An 18,421-nucleotide genomic window follows, 5' to 3' on the forward strand; every position below is an offset into this window, starting at 1 on the left:
TCCTCGATATCGAACCTCACCACCATAACCTAGAACTTCAGAGATAGTATCACCTTGAAATGCTAAGCAAAACCCTCGTCCACATCATCTCATTATCTCCCCCAATTGGCACTCCCGATCCAAGCACTTCATCAAAAGCCGCACTACTAATACGCCGGCCCACCCGCTTCCGCCTCCCCATTCAAACTCGCCAAATGCTTCTCCGCCAACTCCACCTTCACGGCCGCCGTCTCCCTCTCCCTCTCCCCAGCATCCCACTCCTTCAAGCTTTGCCGCTTCGCCGCCTCCTTTGCTTCAATCTTCTCCCGCAGGATGCGCATCTCCTCCTCTAGCTTCAAAATCTTACTCTTATCATAGAGCTCGGGCAGCTTCTGACCACCAGGAACTTCCTTGGGCAGATCCGCTAGATGGTCGCGGAAACGCTGCGTACGGGGATAGGTAGTCGACGTGCTATTGCTGGAGCCACGGAAGGGAGGGGCGAATGGTGCAGGTCCAGCTCCACGGCCTCCGGGCGGTGGTCCGCCATAGCCACCACGAGGGGGTCCCCAATATCCCGATCCGCGCCTGGGAGGCGGTCCGGAGAAGTCGCGGGGGGCATCGTATCCAAAACCACCACGTCCCCGGCCTCCTGGACGCGAAACGAGATTGGGGTGGCTGCTTCGTGGGTAGCCAGGCGGTTGCGGTGTCGTGCGTGATGGGCCGCCCGGCGGTGACATGGCAGGGGAAGGATAGCCGCGACCAGAGGGTCCAGTTGGCGGAGGGCGCCCAATATTACTGTCGCCGTTGCGGTAACCACCAGATGGACCAGAAGGGGGAGCGAAATCTCTATCGCCACGAGGTCCCGTAGGCGGCGCATCGCGGTGCCGAGGAGGCGACCGGTCGCGCTCTCGTTCGCGATCCGCAGCATAATCTCTTTCTCTGTCATAGTCTCGTTCGCGATCTCGGGTGTCTCTTTCGCGGTACGGTGACCTTACTGCCGAAGCGGGCTCTCTCAAGGACCGGTCATCAACAAGAGCGGCTCTGCTGGGGTGTACAGGAGGTGGCGATGAGCGACGTGAGGTAGTTGCCGACTCCCTCCCGGAAACGTCGTTGGATGCATATGCTGCCTTTGCAGGGGACGGTGACCTGCGACGCCAAGTGTCTGCTGTATATGGATCTTGTCGTTCCCGACGGGGTGAAGGGGAGCGGCGCCTCACATCACGGGTATCGCGAGCAGGGGAATATCGACGATAAGGGCTACGGAAAACGTCAACAAACTGACGGCAATCTGAAGTTCCAGAGAGCTTACCTGCGGGGTCGCGACGGAGGCTCATCATACCTAGCGGACCGCACGGGAGACCGGATGCTACGGCTGGGTGCGGGCGAGGGATCCCTCTCCCTGGGCGGAGGAGACCTCTCGCGCACACGAGGCGACCGTCCATACGAATCGTATCCTTCACGTCGGGGTGACCTTCCTCGGTCGCTTCTGTAGTCATCGCGGCGCGGCGAGTATCCCCGACGAGGCGGTGATCGAGCCCTAGCCCTCCAACTGTCATCTCGCCTTGGGCTTCGTGACCTTCGTCTACATGGCGGAGAACGGCTTCGTGGGCGCGGCGGCCGACCGCCAGGCGTGTAGGTGTCGGCGCCGGCAAGGCCTCTGGCGCGCACAGGTGAACGAGCTCTGTAGCTGTCTACGCGTGGGGCGGGAGAGCGCGGCCGGTAGGTATTGGAGTATCTATCGTCCCTGAGGAGATGTCAGCGTGAACTAAGAATACAGCCAGAGAGCAACTTGGTCGGTAGGAGACCCAACATCTTGCTCGTGGCGGTAGGCGGTAGTGGGAAATGCGACGAACCTGCGGTCTCGGTCCCTGTCCCTATCCATGGTTGCGACGACAGCACCGGAAGGTCAACCGTTTGGGTGCGCAAAAGAGCGATGGCAGGATATACTAGAGCGTAAGTACTATCCACTAAAAGCTTGCAAACAAGGAAGAATGGAGGTGTTGAGGAAGCGAAGATTGCGACGGAGTATTTGAGTGTTGGTGCAGTGAAGTCGAAGCCAAGCGCGGCGGACGCGATTTTCCTAGATTCACGTGATTCGGGATGGATTGTTTTGCGCCTGCAGTTGCAACACTTGCCTCCGCCTGCAATCCTAACTTGGCAAATAAGATGCTCTTAATCTAGCGCCCTGGGATAATCAAAGGACGTACTTATACCTAGAGCGAGGTTAGAGGATACCGGTTGGGCACTCCGAAATGTGCAGGGAACGTGTTCGCGCTCATGTCTTGGATCTCCAAGTTTGAGCGGATTACGCTTTGTTCTTGAAGAAACTTCTTGAATCTTGCTTCCTGATTCCTACCTTGTGCATCACAAATCTCTCTTTGCTTCCGACATGTACTTAGCACCCCGCACTGGTGGCACTTCAAAAAAGCTTGATCTCTTGAATGAATCGCATAGCCTGCCGCTGCACCGCTCTTAAGTATACCATGGACAGTGAACCAGCCGTGGAGTATCTCTTAGGCACCGATTACCATTTCCCTTGAACGCCGACCTTCATGCTTGCCTGTTTCCCAAACTCCTGAGGCCATCAAAGCTCTTAAACAGAATTTCTTTACAGGATCCCTCTCATCCGCTTCTCGCACCGGGAAACATCTCACCGCGCATACATCTCGAATCTCTTCCCATCTCGTCATGGCCAGCCCATTTCATCACTTATCTTACGCCGAGTTCTTACAAGACCCTTGTCGACTCTTTCAACGCTCACATATCCCTCCAAGTCATACCAGCAGCCCCCCTCAACGCCTATTTCGCCTATTGTCCTCCCTCTTTGCTCTTTTATGGCGCTCAGCAGCAATCATCTCGCTGAGATCATCCTGATCAATGGGAGCCCAATTACCCTGTGTCTCCGCTCGTTTCTGAGCTTCATACTGCTTCCTGAGCGCCTCTTTATCCAATTTGCCATTATCTCCCAGGGCGTCCACATCGACAGACACTTCAACATCACCAGCCTTTCTCTTCCTCTTATTATCTCCAAATTGCTCACGGCGGGCGGCGTCAAGGTCATACGCATGCTCGCCGCCGAAGAAACCAGTAGCTTGGATATCCTTCTGCGGGAGCACTTGGTATGCACTGCGGGGGGCGTGTGGCTCCTCGGTCTCGATTCCTTTGCGCTGCTTGCGCAAAGTGAATTCACCTCCGATGCTCTCGATCCCACCGATTTCGGAGGGCATGGCGGAGGCAGCAGTCATCGAAGTCTGTATTCCTGACATGTCTGCACCGGTCTGCTCTTCCTCTTCCTCTTCCTCCTCTTCTTCCTCTTCTTCTTCATCTTCACTCTCTCCTTCTGCTCGCAGAGCTCCCCACATGCCTCTCTCCACTGGCTCTCCGGGATGCGTAGGTAGCTGTTGCTGTTGGAGTTCGGCGAGTCCGGTAAGATCTCCTCCCCAGATAGGGCGGCCAGCGTCGTCCGCAGGCGGCTTTCCCCACTGACCTGGTTGATAACCCCATGAAGCGCCGGGAGGGATGGGAGCATTAACGCCGGGAATCTTCATGTTCGGGTACGATGGCGGAATGCCATGACGCTGCATGTTCACAAGCCACGGAGGCGGCCCTCCAGGTGGCATGGCTAGAGCTTCCTTGAGTTCATCGCTCAATTCGCCTGGCCTGAGATGTTTAAGATTGGTCTCATACTCTTTGCCCTCATAGTACACCTCGCCATAGCGGGTCAATTCTGGCTTCGTCTGGCGGCGGAAGAACGCGTCGTAGAGCTTAGAGTAGTCGATATCGAGTTTTCCAAGTTTGCCCTGAACACGCTCTCGCTGCTTCTGCTTCAGAGTCATTTCTGCCTGCTTTTCCAGCACAGCATCGCGCATTTCTTGAATACCAGTCTCCTGGATGAACTTTGGCAATGCAAATGGAGGCTTCTCGATACCACGCTTTGATGATAGGTACTCTCGTTTCAGGGACCAATGGCTCGGCACAGGAACTACATTTTTCGCACTCTTGATCGCAAGGAGGAGGAGAGGATCGGAGGAATCAACGTCAGTCCACTCCACAAGCTCGGGCTTCTTAACGGCAGCCTTCAACTGGGCGACTGTCATCCGGTTGAGCTTCTTCCTCGCCTTCTTGGACAGCTTCTTTGCGGTCTCTTCTTCACGCTCTTCGTCCATGAACTCATCTTCATCAAAGTAAACCTCGGGCTTTTCCTCCTCCTTCTTTGCCGCTTCCTCTTCCGACGGCTGTCGGAACTTCTCCAAGACTTCTCTGTATTGCTCGTAGAGGGGGTTGTCGAAGTCATACACAGGCGTGACTTCGTCGTCGGCCGCCTTGTCGCCATCCTGGGTAAGCTCGGAGTAGACTGACTCTGCATCGCTGAGAGAGGGTGTCACGCTGCCCTCGCGGGACTCGGAAGGGGTTTCCTGCTTTCCCGCTTCAGATGTGTCGCAACGATCAGAATTGTGGTGACGACTTACCCCGCGCTTCGACTTCTTCTTCGCTCGGCGGAAAGCATTCTTGGACGCCGCCTTCTTGTTATTCTTCGTGATGGCGCCAGGCATTGACACGGCAAAGGGGAGGGCAATACCACGTGGCAGGTGGCAGTGATTATGGCGAGTCTCGTGGCGACCTACCTGGGGTCCTGGGTATCTTCACGCCCGTTATGAGCAGACCCGTGCAAGGAGAACACTCTCACGACTGTGAAAGCTTTTCGCGGAGCGGTGGCGCGCCTCAGCCGGCAAGATGCTGTCAAGGCAGTACTCGGAAGACGCAATCTCATGCGTTGACCGACGTAGTTTGTGGCGCCGCAAAAGGCGCAAAGTGATAGGTATTGTTGATGTGAAGGTGAGTAGCCAGCTCGAAGGCGGGTTCGTGAGGTTCTCGTTGAGTCGAGGAAGCTGCTGCCAAGACGCTAGAGGGTGCCCCGGGGGGGTATGAGGTCACGTGTAGTGATACCTTGAGGAATCACCAATATCAAAATATCAATAAGACTATATGATAGCAAGTAGGTTGCTTATCTCGATGAGTTAACACTCCCTATTGATGCGGGCGAACGACTGCAAAGACTCCTTTTCTCTTTGCGTCACTGAAAATCACGACCCAGCGTCCGCGCACAACTCTAAGCTTTCAACAGAGCTAAAGTCTGATCACATTACTACATTACATCCTGACAATATCATTGCTCCAGCTTAAGGATATGTCTTATCTTTAGGGAATCAGAAAATTGATTATAACAGTGATAGGCACTCAGGTCACCTCTATCTCTACAACAACGACTATAAACCTACAACAAGGGTGCGAAAGCTGGAGAGAATTCAGCGATTGGGGGTACCGTAGCAATAACCTTAGGTAGTTGAATTAGCAGGAGGTGCTTACACTAGCCATCTTCTTTGGAATCAACTTACGAACTGAGATGTGGTTGAGGTTGCTCTCTGGGACTACACCACCCCTACAACCAAATAATTTCAATTACTTTCCCACCATTTAATCAACTACCTCTCTCCCCCTCCTTTCCTCTCACGGCCCCTCACTCGTCAAGCTCCCCAAACTCCACCTCCAAAACCACTTCATCAGCACCCTCGACGCATTCCACCCCTGCGGCCCCAACCTAAACCCCTCCCACACCTCATCCAGCTTCACCGTACTGGGCCACCCATGCCCCAGCCCCCTAACCCTATACCCCACAACCACATCCTCCCACCCCCGACACGTCCAACTACCCCTCACAATCCCATCACCCCCATCCCTCAACACCACCGTCTAATTCACCACATCCCCCGTCTCCAACCACCTCTGCACCGTCAGATTCCCGCTTTCCGGACACCCATTCCTAACCCCCCAATCATTCAACCAAGAATTGATAGGCAGCGTATCCGGGTCCGGGACTCCATTCCCATCGACGTCGAAGTTGGAATTGTCCCCGTCATACGCAATCACCATGTCCTTCTCTCCATGCACGTCTAGGAATGGCATCGTCTTCCTGCCCCCGGTGTCACATGCTTCGGGCTCAAATAAGCTGTACCCCAACGACTGCTTGGTATAATACGCAGCAGACACTCCCGCAAAGGCAGCGATGCGGGACGCGGTAGGCGGGTAGCAAGCCAGGAGGGCGGCGAGACCGCCACCGTTGGAGAAGCCGGTGGCGTAGATGCAGGAGGTGTCGAGGCAGAGGGTGGAGGTTAGGTGGGTGAGGAGGTCGGAGATGAAGGGGCGGTCGTCGAGGGTGGTGAGGTTGTGGGCGCCGGGGTCGCCGAGCCAGACGTTCTGGGGTTTGGTGAGCGGGGTGCAGAGGGATGGTAGAAGATTGATTTGGTAGGGCAGTGGGAGCTGGAATGGGCGATGTCTGATTGGGCTACGAAAGTCGATTTCAAGAACAGAACGGTGAGGAATGGGATATTGAGACAAGAAAAATAGAGACCAGAGAAATAGAGATCAAAGAAATAGAGATCAGAGAAGTTGAGATTAGAGAAGTTGAGATTAGAGAAATTGAGATCAGAGAAATAGAGAATAGAACAATAGAGGACAGAAAAGTAGTGACAGAAAAGTAATGACAGAAAAGTAGTAACAGAAAAGTAGTAACAGAAGAATAGTGACAGAAAAGAAGTGACAGAAAAATAGTAGAGAAGAGAAAAAGTGAGAACACAAACATCTAGGTCGGAAATACATATAACAGAAAACAGTCCGAGAAAATGAAAATAAGGAATACCAAACCCGAGCTCAAACGACCAACCCCAATAAACCCTCCTCAAACCCACCCAAACAATAACAGCAAACAGCCAGCATCGATATCTTAGGGTAACAAACAAAATCCCTAAACCTACATTCACCCCCTCCGGATACACAACAACAACCCCGACATCCGTCTCCCCCTCCCCCTCCCCCTCCTCCGAAAACCCCGTCATCTCCTCCACCGACGCCGTCGTCTGCCCAAACGCATGTATTACAATCACCATGGGAACCGGCCTCTTATTCGAAGCAGAAAAATGGCTCGGCAGGTGCAGAAGGTACCTTCGATCGCCGCCTCCGCGGGGCGAGTTCAGGGTAAAGTTGAGTGAAGGCCCGCCTGAGAGGAGGTTTGGGGGAAGAGGGTGACGGCAGCCATGGCTTGGGGTGGGCGGGGAGTAAATGCTGGAGAGGGTGTTGAGGGCGAGGCAGGCGGTGAGGAGGGGGAGGGAGGTTGGGGTGGGGAAGTGCATGGGTGTTGGGATGGTGATGGTGTTTGTGTGAACAGTGGCTAGAGATCTCGAGAGTGCTGTAGGTTCCAAAAAATATGTACACAGTAAGGAATGTTGGGAGCATAGAGGAGTCCTGTTTGTTGCCAAGGCTCGTATTGGGATGCGAGCATCGTGGGTTGTGTCCTGTTTGGGAAGGTGGTTGGATGGTGGTGATGGAGACACACATGGATCTTTCTACGATGCTGTTGCGACAGAAAGTAGTGTCTATGAGAGTGAGGAGAGGATGAAATTCAAGTCGCCTAGATTTTGTGCTAGTTGTACAGTACATCTGTATGTGATACAAGAACACTGGTGAACTGCGATACCTCCCAGCTTGTAGTCCCTGGGTTCCTAGTGCTTTCTGGTGTACTCATGTAATGCTCTCCATCCCAGAACTCAAGCACTGCGAGATTGATCAACGCATCAACGCATTAGACGAAGCTGCAACTTGCCAGAGACTGAGCGAAACTTCCATATGTTCCGCTTGATGCAACCATTGTCGAGAGGCTCCCAAGGATAAATCAAGTCAACTCGACGCACCGGCACAGTAGGATACCACCGACACGCAGAGCAACGCAACTCCGGTCGACGAAGAAGTAAATCCAGGTTTTACCTCTCATAGGTCTGCCTCGACTCAGGGAGCACCAGATGGTAGCCCACCCCTGCAGAAAGCATTGGCAACGAGTATACCCCAGATTCCACAGTGGGGACTCGCACCATATCCCAACCAGAGCCAGAAAATGGTCGCGTGCCGATAGTAGAATAAATGGAGTAGTCTGGGCCCACTATAAGGGTGCCCAGTAGCAGCCAGCAGACGAAATTCCAATGTTTCCAACAAATTCGTGCATGCGCTCCGTGATGAATACATATTCAAAATGCTAGCTCCGTACAGCGTGTCGGTAATATGATATCAAAAACCATGACCTTTCGAATGGGATCATCTGCAAGGCGGGCGCAAGAAAGTGGAGCAGCAGTCCATATGCCCGGCGGGAATCCGGAAATTAATCTACACAACAAAATACCACCTCGCGGCGACTCTAAAATAAATAGCTTGTGAGGCATTTTACATACCGCCGGCAATGGCCAAGGACGTCTGCCCAGAGATAGGCTCTTTATGTATAAAGATGCCAAACCCGCCAAGTTCGCATTCAAAGTGTACGCAATCCAGAGGATACGGTACAAACCCAGAATGCCTTGGCGAGTGCATAGCCAAGAGCGTGAGTTGGAAGCCCCGTGCCTGCCGCCTGGAGCCTCTTCCCCACGTTTCCAAGGCTGTCGTGCAGCTCGACTAAGGGTCCAGGTGGAACCCCATCAAGGGACCATTCTTGCCCCTGAAAAGTGGAGTCTGCTCGTCGACGATGCGTTGTCCGATTCTAGCCAGAACGAGCCGCAAGCTGCAGGTGCGGCACGACATTGTGCCCAAGAGCAGGAGAAAAAAAGACTCATGTTCAAATAATCGCACCAGGCGGGAAATGTGATCGAGGGCTGGACGGAGAAGATGCGGATGAGGGTTGGGCTTGAACCAACGTGTCTACGGAGTACGCAGTATGGAAGGTATTGATCGTAGGATGGACTATTGGTGCTAGATGCATGGCGGTCATGGGACAGGCTTGGCCAGCCTGAGATGGGCATGTGGAAGATGCAGAGCAGAAGTAATGACCTTTGCCAAGGTGGACCAATTATTGGAACATGGGAAGAGAGAGAGAAGGAAGACGAAGGGTGAAAAAGAGGAGGCGAAGGTTGGGTGGGCCGGAGGAAGGGTAAGAAAACATTGATGGTTGAATAACGGTGGAAGGGAAGGAGCTGGTTGCAGAAACCGCGTCCAAAAGAGGATATTTGTTGTGGTTCTGGGAAGGGGTCACCACGGGCAGCTGCCAGCGCCTCTCGTCGGAGGATGAAACGAAAATAAAGCACCTTCGACTGTCGTCACATCAGTCCTGAAATCGCAGTTGTCGCATCCGTCGGCGTCACCACGCCAGTGTTTCCTCAACGGCCCTTCTCTCGCACAGACCAGACCGGACAGAAGATTGAACAGCGCGTTTGGCGATTCGCTTATCTCGTGAAAGGTCGGTGATTGGGTGCAGGCCTGGCGATAGGGCGGTTTTGTGATAGGCCGATGTCACAGCCAAGTGTGCGGCCGAAGCACGAGCGGTCCCGAGGTGCTTCCAGGTTGTGGGTGGGCCTCGTGCAAGCATGGAAAAGCGCGGATCGAGGAATCCAACACGGCGAGCCGAGTCGAGAGCACACGGCGTTCCTGTTCTAGCGAGGTTTTAGTCGCACCCACCAGCGGCAAGCTCAAACATACTCAGTTGAGCGGGCATTTCTGCGCAACACAACCATCATGTCGAAACTCTGCAGTGCAACTGAAAGGCTAGGAAGCAGCACACGGCATTCCAATGTTTTCCCCGCACGCCATCGATGTCATCCGAATGCTGCCAGTGGTGAATGTGGGCAGGGGAAATGTCATCCTTGGACGCCTTGGCGCTGGGCGATCCGGGCAGAACAAGCATTGTGCCGAGCCCCGGCGTGCAGTTTGTGATTGACGTTGCGTTATCCGAGCGTTTCGGGCGCGGCAGAATAATCGAAACGCTGATGCCGATGAACAAACTTGTGTGGGGGGTTTTCAGCCTGGTCAGCACGAGCGACCGACGCATCGAAGTTGCTGCTGATGGCATCCCGGGCTCATGACGGCACCATTGCGTCTCTCCGCGCACAAGGCTCTTTTCGTGCACAAGCAAAGCACACCGGCGTGCGCGGCATCTCGCAATTGCTGACCTGTTGGCTTGGTCAGTTAGTTGGTGAAGTCTCGACGATGACGGCCTCCCAGCTGCAGAAAGTGCAGCATGCTGCGTGGGGTTCCTACTGGTACGGCGCACCAGGGTCGATGAATCCGACAATATGTGAAACCGCTTTCCAGCCTCTCTGTATCACAGTTTGTGATGAGAGTGCCTGGATCCTGGGTTGCGCCGGCGGAGATGGGGGAAGAGACGAAAAAGGGATGAGAGGGTTTTGTCGTCTGAGTCTTTTCTGTTCTGGGTTATTCCAGCCAAGGCAGGGAAAATAGCGCGCCGTGCTGCACCGTGCCCACGGATTATTGATGAAAATGAAAATCGCGCAAGAAGAGGGAAGCCGGAATCCGCTCCGCACCGCGGCCACCACCTTTAGACTTTTTTCTAGAAGCAGAAATATCGCTCATCGGCAGGGTGGAGTAGTGGAGGCAAAGTGGATGAAATAATGGCGCGCCGAAGAGAGTTGTCGTTTTCCCCACACAAAAATTCTGCATGTTTGTCCAGCCAACAGTGTTTCCACAAAATGTTTCCAGTGTTCCTTTGTTTGCAGGCCGTGCGGGAGAGCCCGCAGAAATTCTGAAGGACACACACCGCCATGGGGTTCGTGCGGAAGCTACCCATGTTCGGCGCCCTTGCCGTCTCCAGCTTCCTCGTCGCGAAACAGAGAACCGCTGAGCAACAAGAAGAAGAAGCAGCAGCAGTCGCAGCCAAGAAGCGCCGCATAACGATCACAATAATCTGAGCGCAATTATTCCAGCGCATCTGGGTAGTCTAGCACGGAGAGGGCGGACCCTCATTTTAAGTACAGGTACATAGTCGGAGTGCTAGCTCAAGGGACAAGAAAGGGAGCTTGTTGGTAGAGGGTGGGTCAGGACAAAATTGCCCTGACGAGCAGCCAATCACCAAAGACACGCCCTAGGCCTGATTCGGCAAGAGCCCTGGCCCTGGCCCTGGCGGCGTTGTTTTGACACTCAACCATGGCCCGGCTCAAGCCTCTCCCACGCAGCCTCCGTGTGGGTTGTGTGCTCAAGTGCTGCTTGTTGGCCGTCCATCCCGCTTCCCGTGACAGACGTTGCAGAAGGAGAGAGAAAGAGCGCTCTCTGGATTTTAATCCCGCCCTGCCATATCGGCGAACGAACCGCGAGCGAGTCCGCCTTCGCACCGAGAGCCCACTTTCGTCACTTTGTGTGCAAAGCCAGGCCTCCTTCCGGCCTTGCCGTTTTCTTATAAGACCCTCCAGCTTCCCTCCATCATCGCCCCCTTCCCTTCAGAGTTTTGCCTTCGATTGATCTTCGTATCGAGTCTGCCTCCCATCCGCCCCGTCCCCCCTCCCTCACCCTCCTCGCGCTCCTCGACGGGCAGACAGGTCTGCGTCCTCAATCGGCCCTGTCACCGTGCGAAAAGGTACGTCGTCGTCACTTCTTGTCGCATGAAAGCCCGCTTTTCCACGAACGGCCGATCGATCGCCCTGTTCGGCCTCTTGCTCGAGAGAAGCGTCGGACCCGAGCGCACAGACCACCCGCCAATGAAATTGCGCGCCCGCCCTATATAACCAAAGCCTGGCTGACTTTTCCTCCTTCTCCTGCAGGCTCAACGTTGTCGATTTGAATCTCATCTGAGACTTTGAATCGGCGTCACCCACCCCCTTCTTTTTACCCTTTTCCATATCGCCTGTATCGCCACCGTATAGCTTTCCGCTGCTAGCCCGCCATGGCCGAGGTATGCCGTGTCAATGGCCCTGCGCGCAACCCAACAACATGACTGACTTCACCCAGAACACTGGCGCTGTGCCGCCCAACCACCTCGGCACGTCCGTCCCCAGTGGCCACCTGGATGAGAAGAAGGAGTATGGCACCGAGCAGCCTGCTGCCCTGCCTCCCAAGACCGATCACGAGGAAGACGAGGAGGATGAGGACATGGATGCCCTGATTGAAGAGCTTGAATCCGAAGATGCCGCCATTGACTACGAGGAGGAGGAGGTCGCTCAGCCCGGCGGTGCGCGCGTCGTCCCTGAGGAGCTTCTCCAGACGGACACACGCATCGGTCTCACCGATGCTGAGGTCGTGGCCCGCCGGAAGAAGTACGGTCTCAATCAGATGAAGGGTGCGTATTCCTGCTGCATGGTCGCCTTCGTATGCGATGCTAACTAGCCATGCAGAGGAGAAGGAGAACCTGATTCTCAAGTTCCTCATGTACTTTGTTGGTCCCATTCAGTTCGTCATGGAGGCTGCTGCCGTCCTCGCTGCCGGTCTTGAGGACTGGGTCGATTTTGGTGTCATCTGCGCCCTGCTCTTGCTCAATGCCTGCGTTGGTTTCGTTCAGGAATTCCAGGCCGGTTCCATCGTCGAGGAACTGAAGAAGACCCTTGCTCTCAAGGCTACTGTTCTCCGTAACGGCGCCCTCACCGAGGTTGAGGCTCCCGAAGTCGTCCCTGGTGATATTCTCCAGGTCGAAGAAGGTACCATCATTCCCGCCGACGGCCGCATCGTCACCGAAGATGCTTTCCTCCAGGTCGATCAGTCCGCCATCACTGGTGAGTCGCTCGCCGTCGACAAGCACAAGGGTGACGTCTGCTATGCCTCTTCCGCTGTCAAGCGTGGTGAGGCTTTCATCGTCATCACTGCCACCGGTGACTCCACCTTCGTCGGTCGTGCTGCCTCCCTCGTCGCCAGCGCCTCCTCCGGCACCGGTCACTTCACAGAGGTTCTCAATGGTATCGGTACGGTTCTCCTCATCTTGGTCATCCTCACCCTTCTCGTCGTCTGGGTCAGCTCCTTCTACCGCTCCAACGGCATCGTCCACATCCTCGAGTTCACCCTGGCCATCACCATCATTGGTGTCCCCGTCGGTCTCCCCGCTGTCGTCACCACCACCATGGCCGTCGGTGCCGCCTACCTCGCCAAGAAGCAGGCCATCGTCCAGAAGCTCAGCGCCATCGAGTCTCTTGCTGGTGTCGAGATTCTGTGCTCTGACAAGACCGGTACCCTTACCAAGAACAAGCTGTCCCTCTCCGAGCCCTACACCGTCGCCGGCGTCGAGCCCGAGGACCTCATGCTCACTGCCTGCTTGGCCGCTTCCCGTAAGAAGAAGGGTATTGATGCCATCGATAAGGCTTTCCTGAAGGCGCTCAAGTACTATCCCCGTGCCAAGTCGGTCCTCAGCAAGTACAAGGTCCTTGAGTTCCACCCCTTCGATCCCGTCTCCAAGAAGGTCCAGGCCGTTGTCGAGTCCCCCCAGGGCGAGCGCATCATCTGCGTCAAGGGCGCCCCGCTTTTCGTTCTTAAGACTGTCGAGGAGGATCACCCCATCCCCGAGGCCATCGATGAGGCCTACAAGAACAAGGTCGCCGAGTTCGCCACCCGTGGTTTCCGCTCTCTTGGTGTCGCTCGCAAGCGTGGTGACAACTCCTGGGAAATCCTTGGTATCATGCCTTGCTCTGACCCTCCTCGTCACGATACCGCCCGCACCATCAACGAGGCAAAGACTCTCGGTTTGTCCATCAAGATGTTGACTGGTGATGCCGTCGGTATTGCCAGGGAGACTTCTCGTCAGCTCGGTCTCGGTACCAACGTCTACAACGCTGAGCGCCTTGGTCTTGGTGGTGGCGGTGAGATGCCCGGTTCTGAGGTCTACGATTTCGTCGAGGCTGCCGACGGTTTCGCCGAGGTTTTCCCGCAACACAAGTACAATGTCGTCGAAATCCTGCAGCAGCGTGGCTACCTCGTTGCTATGACTGGTGACGGTGTCAACGATGCTCCTTCGCTGAAGAAGGCTGATACGGGTATTGCCGTCGAGGGCGCCTCCGATGCCGCTCGCTCTGCCGCCGATATTGTTTTCCTTGCTCCTGGTCTCTCCGCCATTATCGATGCGCTCAAGACCTCGCGCCAGATTTTCCACCGCATGTACGCCTACGTCGTCTACCGTATCGCCCTGTCTCTTCACTTGGAAATCTTCTTGGGTCTCTGGATCGCCATCCTGAACACTTCGCTCAATCTCGAGTTGGTCGTCTTCATCGCCATCTTCGCTGATATCGCTACCCTCGCCATCGCCTACGACAACGCGCCTTTCAGCAAGACGCCCGTCAAGTGGAACCTGCCCAAGCTCTGGGGTATGTCCGTCCTCCTCGGTGTCGTCCTCGCTGTCGGTACCTGGATCACCCTCACGACCATGTTCCCCTACCAGGATCTTCCCAACGCCGCCGGCCAGGGTGTCAGCGGTGGTATCGTCCAGAACTTTGGTGTCCGTGACGAGGTTCTCTTCCTCGAGATCTCCCTGACGGAGAACTGGCTGATTTTCATCACCCGTGCCAACGGTCCCTTCTGGTCCTCGATCCCGTCGTGGCAGCTCTCTGGCGCCATTTTGGTCGTCGACATCATCGCCACCCTGTTCTGTATCTTCGGTTGGTTTGTTGGTGGCCAGACGTCCATTGTCGCCGTCGTGCGTATCTGGATCTTCTCCTTTGGTGTCTTCTGCGTCATGGGCGGTGTCTACTACCTCCTCCAGGGCAGCCAAGGCTTCGATAACCTCATGCACGGCAAGTCGATCAGGAAGAAGGACCAGAAGCAGCGGTCCCTGGAAGACTTCGGTAAGCATCACCACAATCCGCTGCTCTCCATGCTGAATGCTAATTATTGTTGCAGTTGTCTCATTACAGCGTGTCTCTACCCAACACGAGAAGTCTGCATAGATGTGTGCCATTGGGGCAAAGTAATTTAATGATATTTGCATGCAAGAAGGCAAAAAGGGCGGAGGGGGTCGTAATAAGGGGTACTGCCAACCCTTGATAGATCCAACACAACAAGAAATCAATCAAACACATGAAAGAAACTCGTGTAGGATAATCAGGCGGGTCGACTTTTGTTAGTACGGCCTGCCGATGTATTCATCCCCGACTTTTTGCACAACGCACTTGGACCATTTTCCTTATTTCTTCTTTTCCTGGGACTCCTGTATAGAAAGACTACTGTAGGATACCACCTCACAATCTTGCGTAATATTTCCTTGGATCAGATATCCATGGCGCTCTGCGGTGAAATCTATGCTGTGCTATGCTGTGCAGGGCGTGACGGGGTGAAAGAAACAAGCTTTTTGGCGTTTTCTTGGTGTTTCGCCCTGAGTAATGAGGGAGAGGTGTCTGTGCGATGGCATTGTGCAGAGAGTGGGCGTGGTTCGATATGTGCGTTGTTTTGGTGTTGTGCTGTGCGATGTGTATGTATGCGATGATGCTCTTCGGCTCTCGGAGGAAGTGATTGATGGGGACGCGGATTACACTACCGACTATAATACGTTGTTGATTGGCAGAGTATCCACGCTACTTACAGTATATCATGAAATCCGGTTCCAGGTAGGACCGCGGAATTGGCATTGCCTGTCGGAAAAGAAGTGCCTGCTGGCGTACCTGAGTAGGTCGATGATGGCGTCACTGTACCCCACCTTTAGCTCTACCTAGAGTCTTGTTTGCTGTGTCGGCTGGGAAGGGAAGAACAGTGAGTTGCACCTTAACAACATAAGAAAGACACCAAGTAGTACTGTGATATTGAAAGAACCACGAAACCTAATCTTCTCTTCTTTCCTCCACTCAATCGTATTCATATACCATATACGCAATTCCCTCTTCTCCCTCCCCTCTCCTCTCCCCACTTGCCCCCCAACCCAATTCAACGACCACCCAAGTACCCCGTCAAACAAAAAAAGGGGAAAAGCGCAAAGAGAAACAATGGCAGACATCCCCGGCCCCCAACCCACCCCCATCCCCTCGCTCAAACTCAACGACGGCACCTCGATGCCCATGCTGGCCTACGGCACGGGCACGGCATGGTACAAGACGGGCGACGAGGCCCGGGTCGACACTGCCGTCGTCGATGCAGTCAAAACGGCGATACGGCTTGGGTTTCGGCATTTGGACGGTGCGGAGAGTGAGTTTTTCTTTCTTTTTCTTTCTTGGATTTGGGGGCAAGACGTAGGGAGGGGAAGAAGCTCGATATCAAAGGATATGAAATCGGGATGATGAGTTGAGTAAAGGAGGCGAGGTGCTGCACTGCAGGCAGGCTTCGCCGTTCCTATACCTATAGCTAGGGTACACACCCGTCCCAAATATCCGTGCGATTGAGAAAAGAGAATAAAAGGAAAGAATGGGAAAAGGATCCATCTGACTCTTTGTCACTTATAGTGTACAAAACCGAAACCGAGCTCGGCATCGCCATCCAGGAGAGCGGTGTGGCCCGCGAGGAACTAACTGTACGTCGTCACGAAGCTGGCCAGGGGGGACTGCGACATTGAGCAGGCGCTGCGGACGAGCTTGAAGAAGTTGAGAGTGGATTACGTGGATCTGTGAGTCTTTTTCTTATTGGTGATATACGCATCTAAATATCTGCCTTCTTCTCGTTCTGGCTCTTCTCCCCTTTCCGTCTCCCCCAGTCCATCCATGTCGAATTCGAGACAAAAAGTCCATATCCAAAAACCATCTCAAAGCATACCCAGAATCCACAACTCCATACAACCAAACCACTAACACCCTACCCTCCCCTAAACAGTTACCTCATCCACTCCCCCTTCTGGGCCCAAACCCCCACCGACCTCCAAACCGCCTGGTCCACAATGGAAAACCTCAAACACCTAGGCCTCACCAAATCCATCGGCGTCTCCAACTTCCTCCCCGCCCACCTCTCCACCATCCTCCAAACCGCCCGCATCCCCCCAGCATGCAACCAAATCGAATTCCACCCCTACCTCCAACACCCGGACCTGCTCGCCCTGCACAAAGCCCACGCCATCGCGACCGTAGCATACGCCCCGCTGACGGCAGCCACGAAAGCGAAACCCGGGCCCGCAGACGGTATTCTGAAGGCGCTGGCGAAGAAGTACGGTGTTAGTGAGGCGGAGGTGAGTCTGCGGTGGTGCATCGATCAGGATGTCGTGGCTGTGACGACGAGTGGCAAGGAGCAGAGGCTGAGCGATTATTTGCGCGTGGCGCGGTTCAAGTTGACGCCGAGGGAGGTTGATGAGGTTAATGAGGCGGGGAGGGGGAGGCATTTTCGGGGGTTTTGGACGAGGATGTTTGATGGAAATGATAGGACTTAGGTTCTACATTGTATTTACGCGGGCGAGTGGGACCTAGCTACGAGAGTGTGTGGGCACATACGAATCTCACGAATGCAAAGTGTCGAGAAAACGGACCTGAACTTTCCATGCTATTCTAGAGCACTATGATTACTACGGCCGTGAGGCATATCCAACTCTTCTTCTAAAGCCCATTTCCATCTCCCTAACAGCGGACATCAAAGCGCGTCGGAATCTGCATGAGATCCCCAGGCCCCTTGATACCAAAGTCCGGGCTCGGGTTCCCATACTGCGCCTCCTGCAGCATATAGTAGTAAAAATTGACATTCTTGGCCATCAGACTGCACGCCACATCCTCCCAGTAGACACGCGCATTCTCAGCCGAAGCGACGGCCTGGTTCTGCGTAGGACCCGTGACGGGCCATCCCGTCTCGGTGACCCAGACGGGCTTGCCCTGCGAGACGTTGATGGTGGCCTGGAGCGCATCGTAGAAGGTCCTGTTTGCGTTTCCGATGCTGTTCTCCATGGTGGTCTGGAAGTACGGGTACGCGTCCACGCCGAGGAAGTCGAGGGCCGAGATGACGGCGCTGTTGCTGCCGTTCACGTAGGCGGTCCAGGTGTCGACGTGGCCGATGGGCTTGCCCTGGAGAGCGGTTCCCCGGATCGCATCACGGGTCTGCTGGATGTAGTGGAGGAGCTCCTGCGGCTGGGCACCGGGGCCGCCGCCGTTCTGGATGCTGGTAGGCGTGATGCGGTAGAGGTCCTCGCTTCCGACGGAGATGCCGACGACGAGGTCCGTGAAGGCCTTGCCGTACTGCTTGATCGCCGCCTTCAACGCTGCAATCTCGTTGTCGAACGCGGCTTGGCCCGACGAGCACCACATTCCCAGCAGAAGGGTCGTCTTGGTATCGATGGCCGCCTGGATGGCTTCGATGACGGTGTTCTGGGTGCCCCATTGGATCATGGTGTACAGGCGTGCGCTGGTGAAGCCCCCGTTCGTGCCGGGCAGCTGCTTGGCGGCGTTGAACTCGTAGGCGAAGTCGTTTCTGCGCTTGGCTTGCTGGTTGTTGAAGAAGGCGCCGTAGTTGAATCCCTTGTAGCCGTTTTGGGCCTCGACCGAGGAGAGCAGCGCCGTGCAGGCGAGGAGGACAGAGGAAAGGAAACGCATTATGGGTTTGATGAACGAGTAGACAATGAACAAGCGAAGGTGGGTAGCGAAAGACAATTCTCAAAGAGAGAGCAGATAAATTTTTCAAGAAAAAACGAGAGTATGCAGAGAGAACGAATGTGAGGTAAAAAAGGAACGTTTGCTGAGGTGGGCGACGTTGCGGACTTTATTATGCAGCACGCTCGGCCATTTCACAAACAGGGGGAATGCAGGAATGGCCG

General features: G+C 54.8%; 7 protein-coding genes across 7 annotated transcripts; 2 read left to right on the top strand and 5 right to left on the bottom strand.

Annotated features, from left to right (window-relative positions):
- Positions 1–146: 146 nt before the first annotated feature.
- Positions 147–1,861, bottom strand: EI97DRAFT_451850 (uncharacterized protein; the record flags this gene model as incomplete). Its single annotated transcript, XM_033800377.1, has 3 exons — positions 147–1,236; positions 1,289–1,723; positions 1,833–1,861. 3 exons carry the CDS (start codon positions 1,859–1,861, stop codon positions 147–149), a joined length of 1,554 nt encoding a protein of 517 aa, XP_033651839.1.
- Positions 1,862–2,771: 910 nt separating this feature from the next.
- EI97DRAFT_451851 (DUF382-domain-containing protein) lies at positions 2,772–4,532 on the bottom strand (the record flags this gene model as incomplete). The annotated part of the gene is made up of 2 exons (XM_033800378.1): positions 2,772–4,394; positions 4,449–4,532. The coding sequence occupies 2 exons, from the start codon at positions 4,530–4,532 to the stop codon at positions 2,772–2,774; spliced, it is 1,707 nt and encodes a 568-aa protein (XP_033651840.1).
- A 955-nt stretch (positions 4,533–5,487) lies between these two features.
- Positions 5,488–7,269, bottom strand: EI97DRAFT_495515 (alpha/beta-hydrolase; the record flags this gene model as incomplete). Its single annotated transcript, XM_033802436.1, has 4 exons — positions 5,488–5,730; positions 5,806–6,234; positions 6,792–7,098; positions 7,247–7,269. 4 exons carry the CDS (start codon positions 7,267–7,269, stop codon positions 5,488–5,490), a joined length of 1,002 nt encoding a protein of 333 aa, XP_033651841.1.
- A 2,879-nt stretch (positions 7,270–10,148) lies between these two features.
- EI97DRAFT_133845 (uncharacterized protein) lies at positions 10,149–10,842 on the bottom strand. Its single transcript, XM_033793140.1, has one exon. The coding sequence runs from the start codon at positions 10,733–10,735 to the stop codon at positions 10,358–10,360; it is 378 nt and encodes a 125-aa protein (XP_033651842.1). The 5' UTR covers positions 10,736–10,842; the 3' UTR covers positions 10,149–10,357.
- An 888-nt stretch (positions 10,843–11,730) lies between these two features.
- EI97DRAFT_381927 (plasma-membrane proton-e) lies at positions 11,731–14,660 on the top strand (the record flags this gene model as incomplete). Its single annotated transcript, XM_033795826.1, has 3 exons — positions 11,731–12,076; positions 12,132–14,558; positions 14,614–14,660. 3 exons carry the CDS (start codon positions 11,731–11,733, stop codon positions 14,658–14,660), a joined length of 2,820 nt encoding a protein of 939 aa, XP_033651843.1.
- Positions 14,661–15,689: 1,029 nt separating this feature from the next.
- EI97DRAFT_451854 (aldo-keto reductase family 1 member C13) lies at positions 15,690–17,053 on the top strand (the record flags this gene model as incomplete). The annotated part of the gene is made up of 4 exons (XM_033800379.1): positions 15,690–15,888; positions 16,143–16,210; positions 16,254–16,303; positions 16,507–17,053. 4 exons carry the CDS (start codon positions 15,690–15,692, stop codon positions 17,051–17,053), a joined length of 864 nt encoding a protein of 287 aa, XP_033651844.1.
- Positions 17,054–17,237: 184 nt separating this feature from the next.
- On the bottom strand, positions 17,238–18,200 carry EI97DRAFT_381984 (glycoside hydrolase; the record flags this gene model as incomplete). The annotated part of the gene is made up of 1 exon (XM_033795829.1): positions 17,238–18,200. One exon carries the CDS (start codon positions 18,198–18,200, stop codon positions 17,238–17,240), a length of 963 nt encoding a protein of 320 aa, XP_033651845.1.
- Positions 18,201–18,421: the final 221 nt, after the last annotated feature.

Source organism: Westerdykella ornata, assembly GCF_010094085.1.
Source record: "Westerdykella ornata strain CBS 379.55 unplaced genomic scaffold EI97scaffold_21, whole genome shotgun sequence".
In the NCBI taxonomy this organism is placed as follows: Eukaryota; Fungi; Ascomycota; class Dothideomycetes; order Pleosporales; family Sporormiaceae; genus Westerdykella; species Westerdykella ornata.

Excerpts from the sequence above, each read along its gene's own strand:
- EI97DRAFT_133845 (XM_033793140.1), bottom strand. The coding sequence starts at position 10,735 with ATGCGCTGGAATAATTGCGCTCAGATTATTGTGATCGTTATGCGGCGC.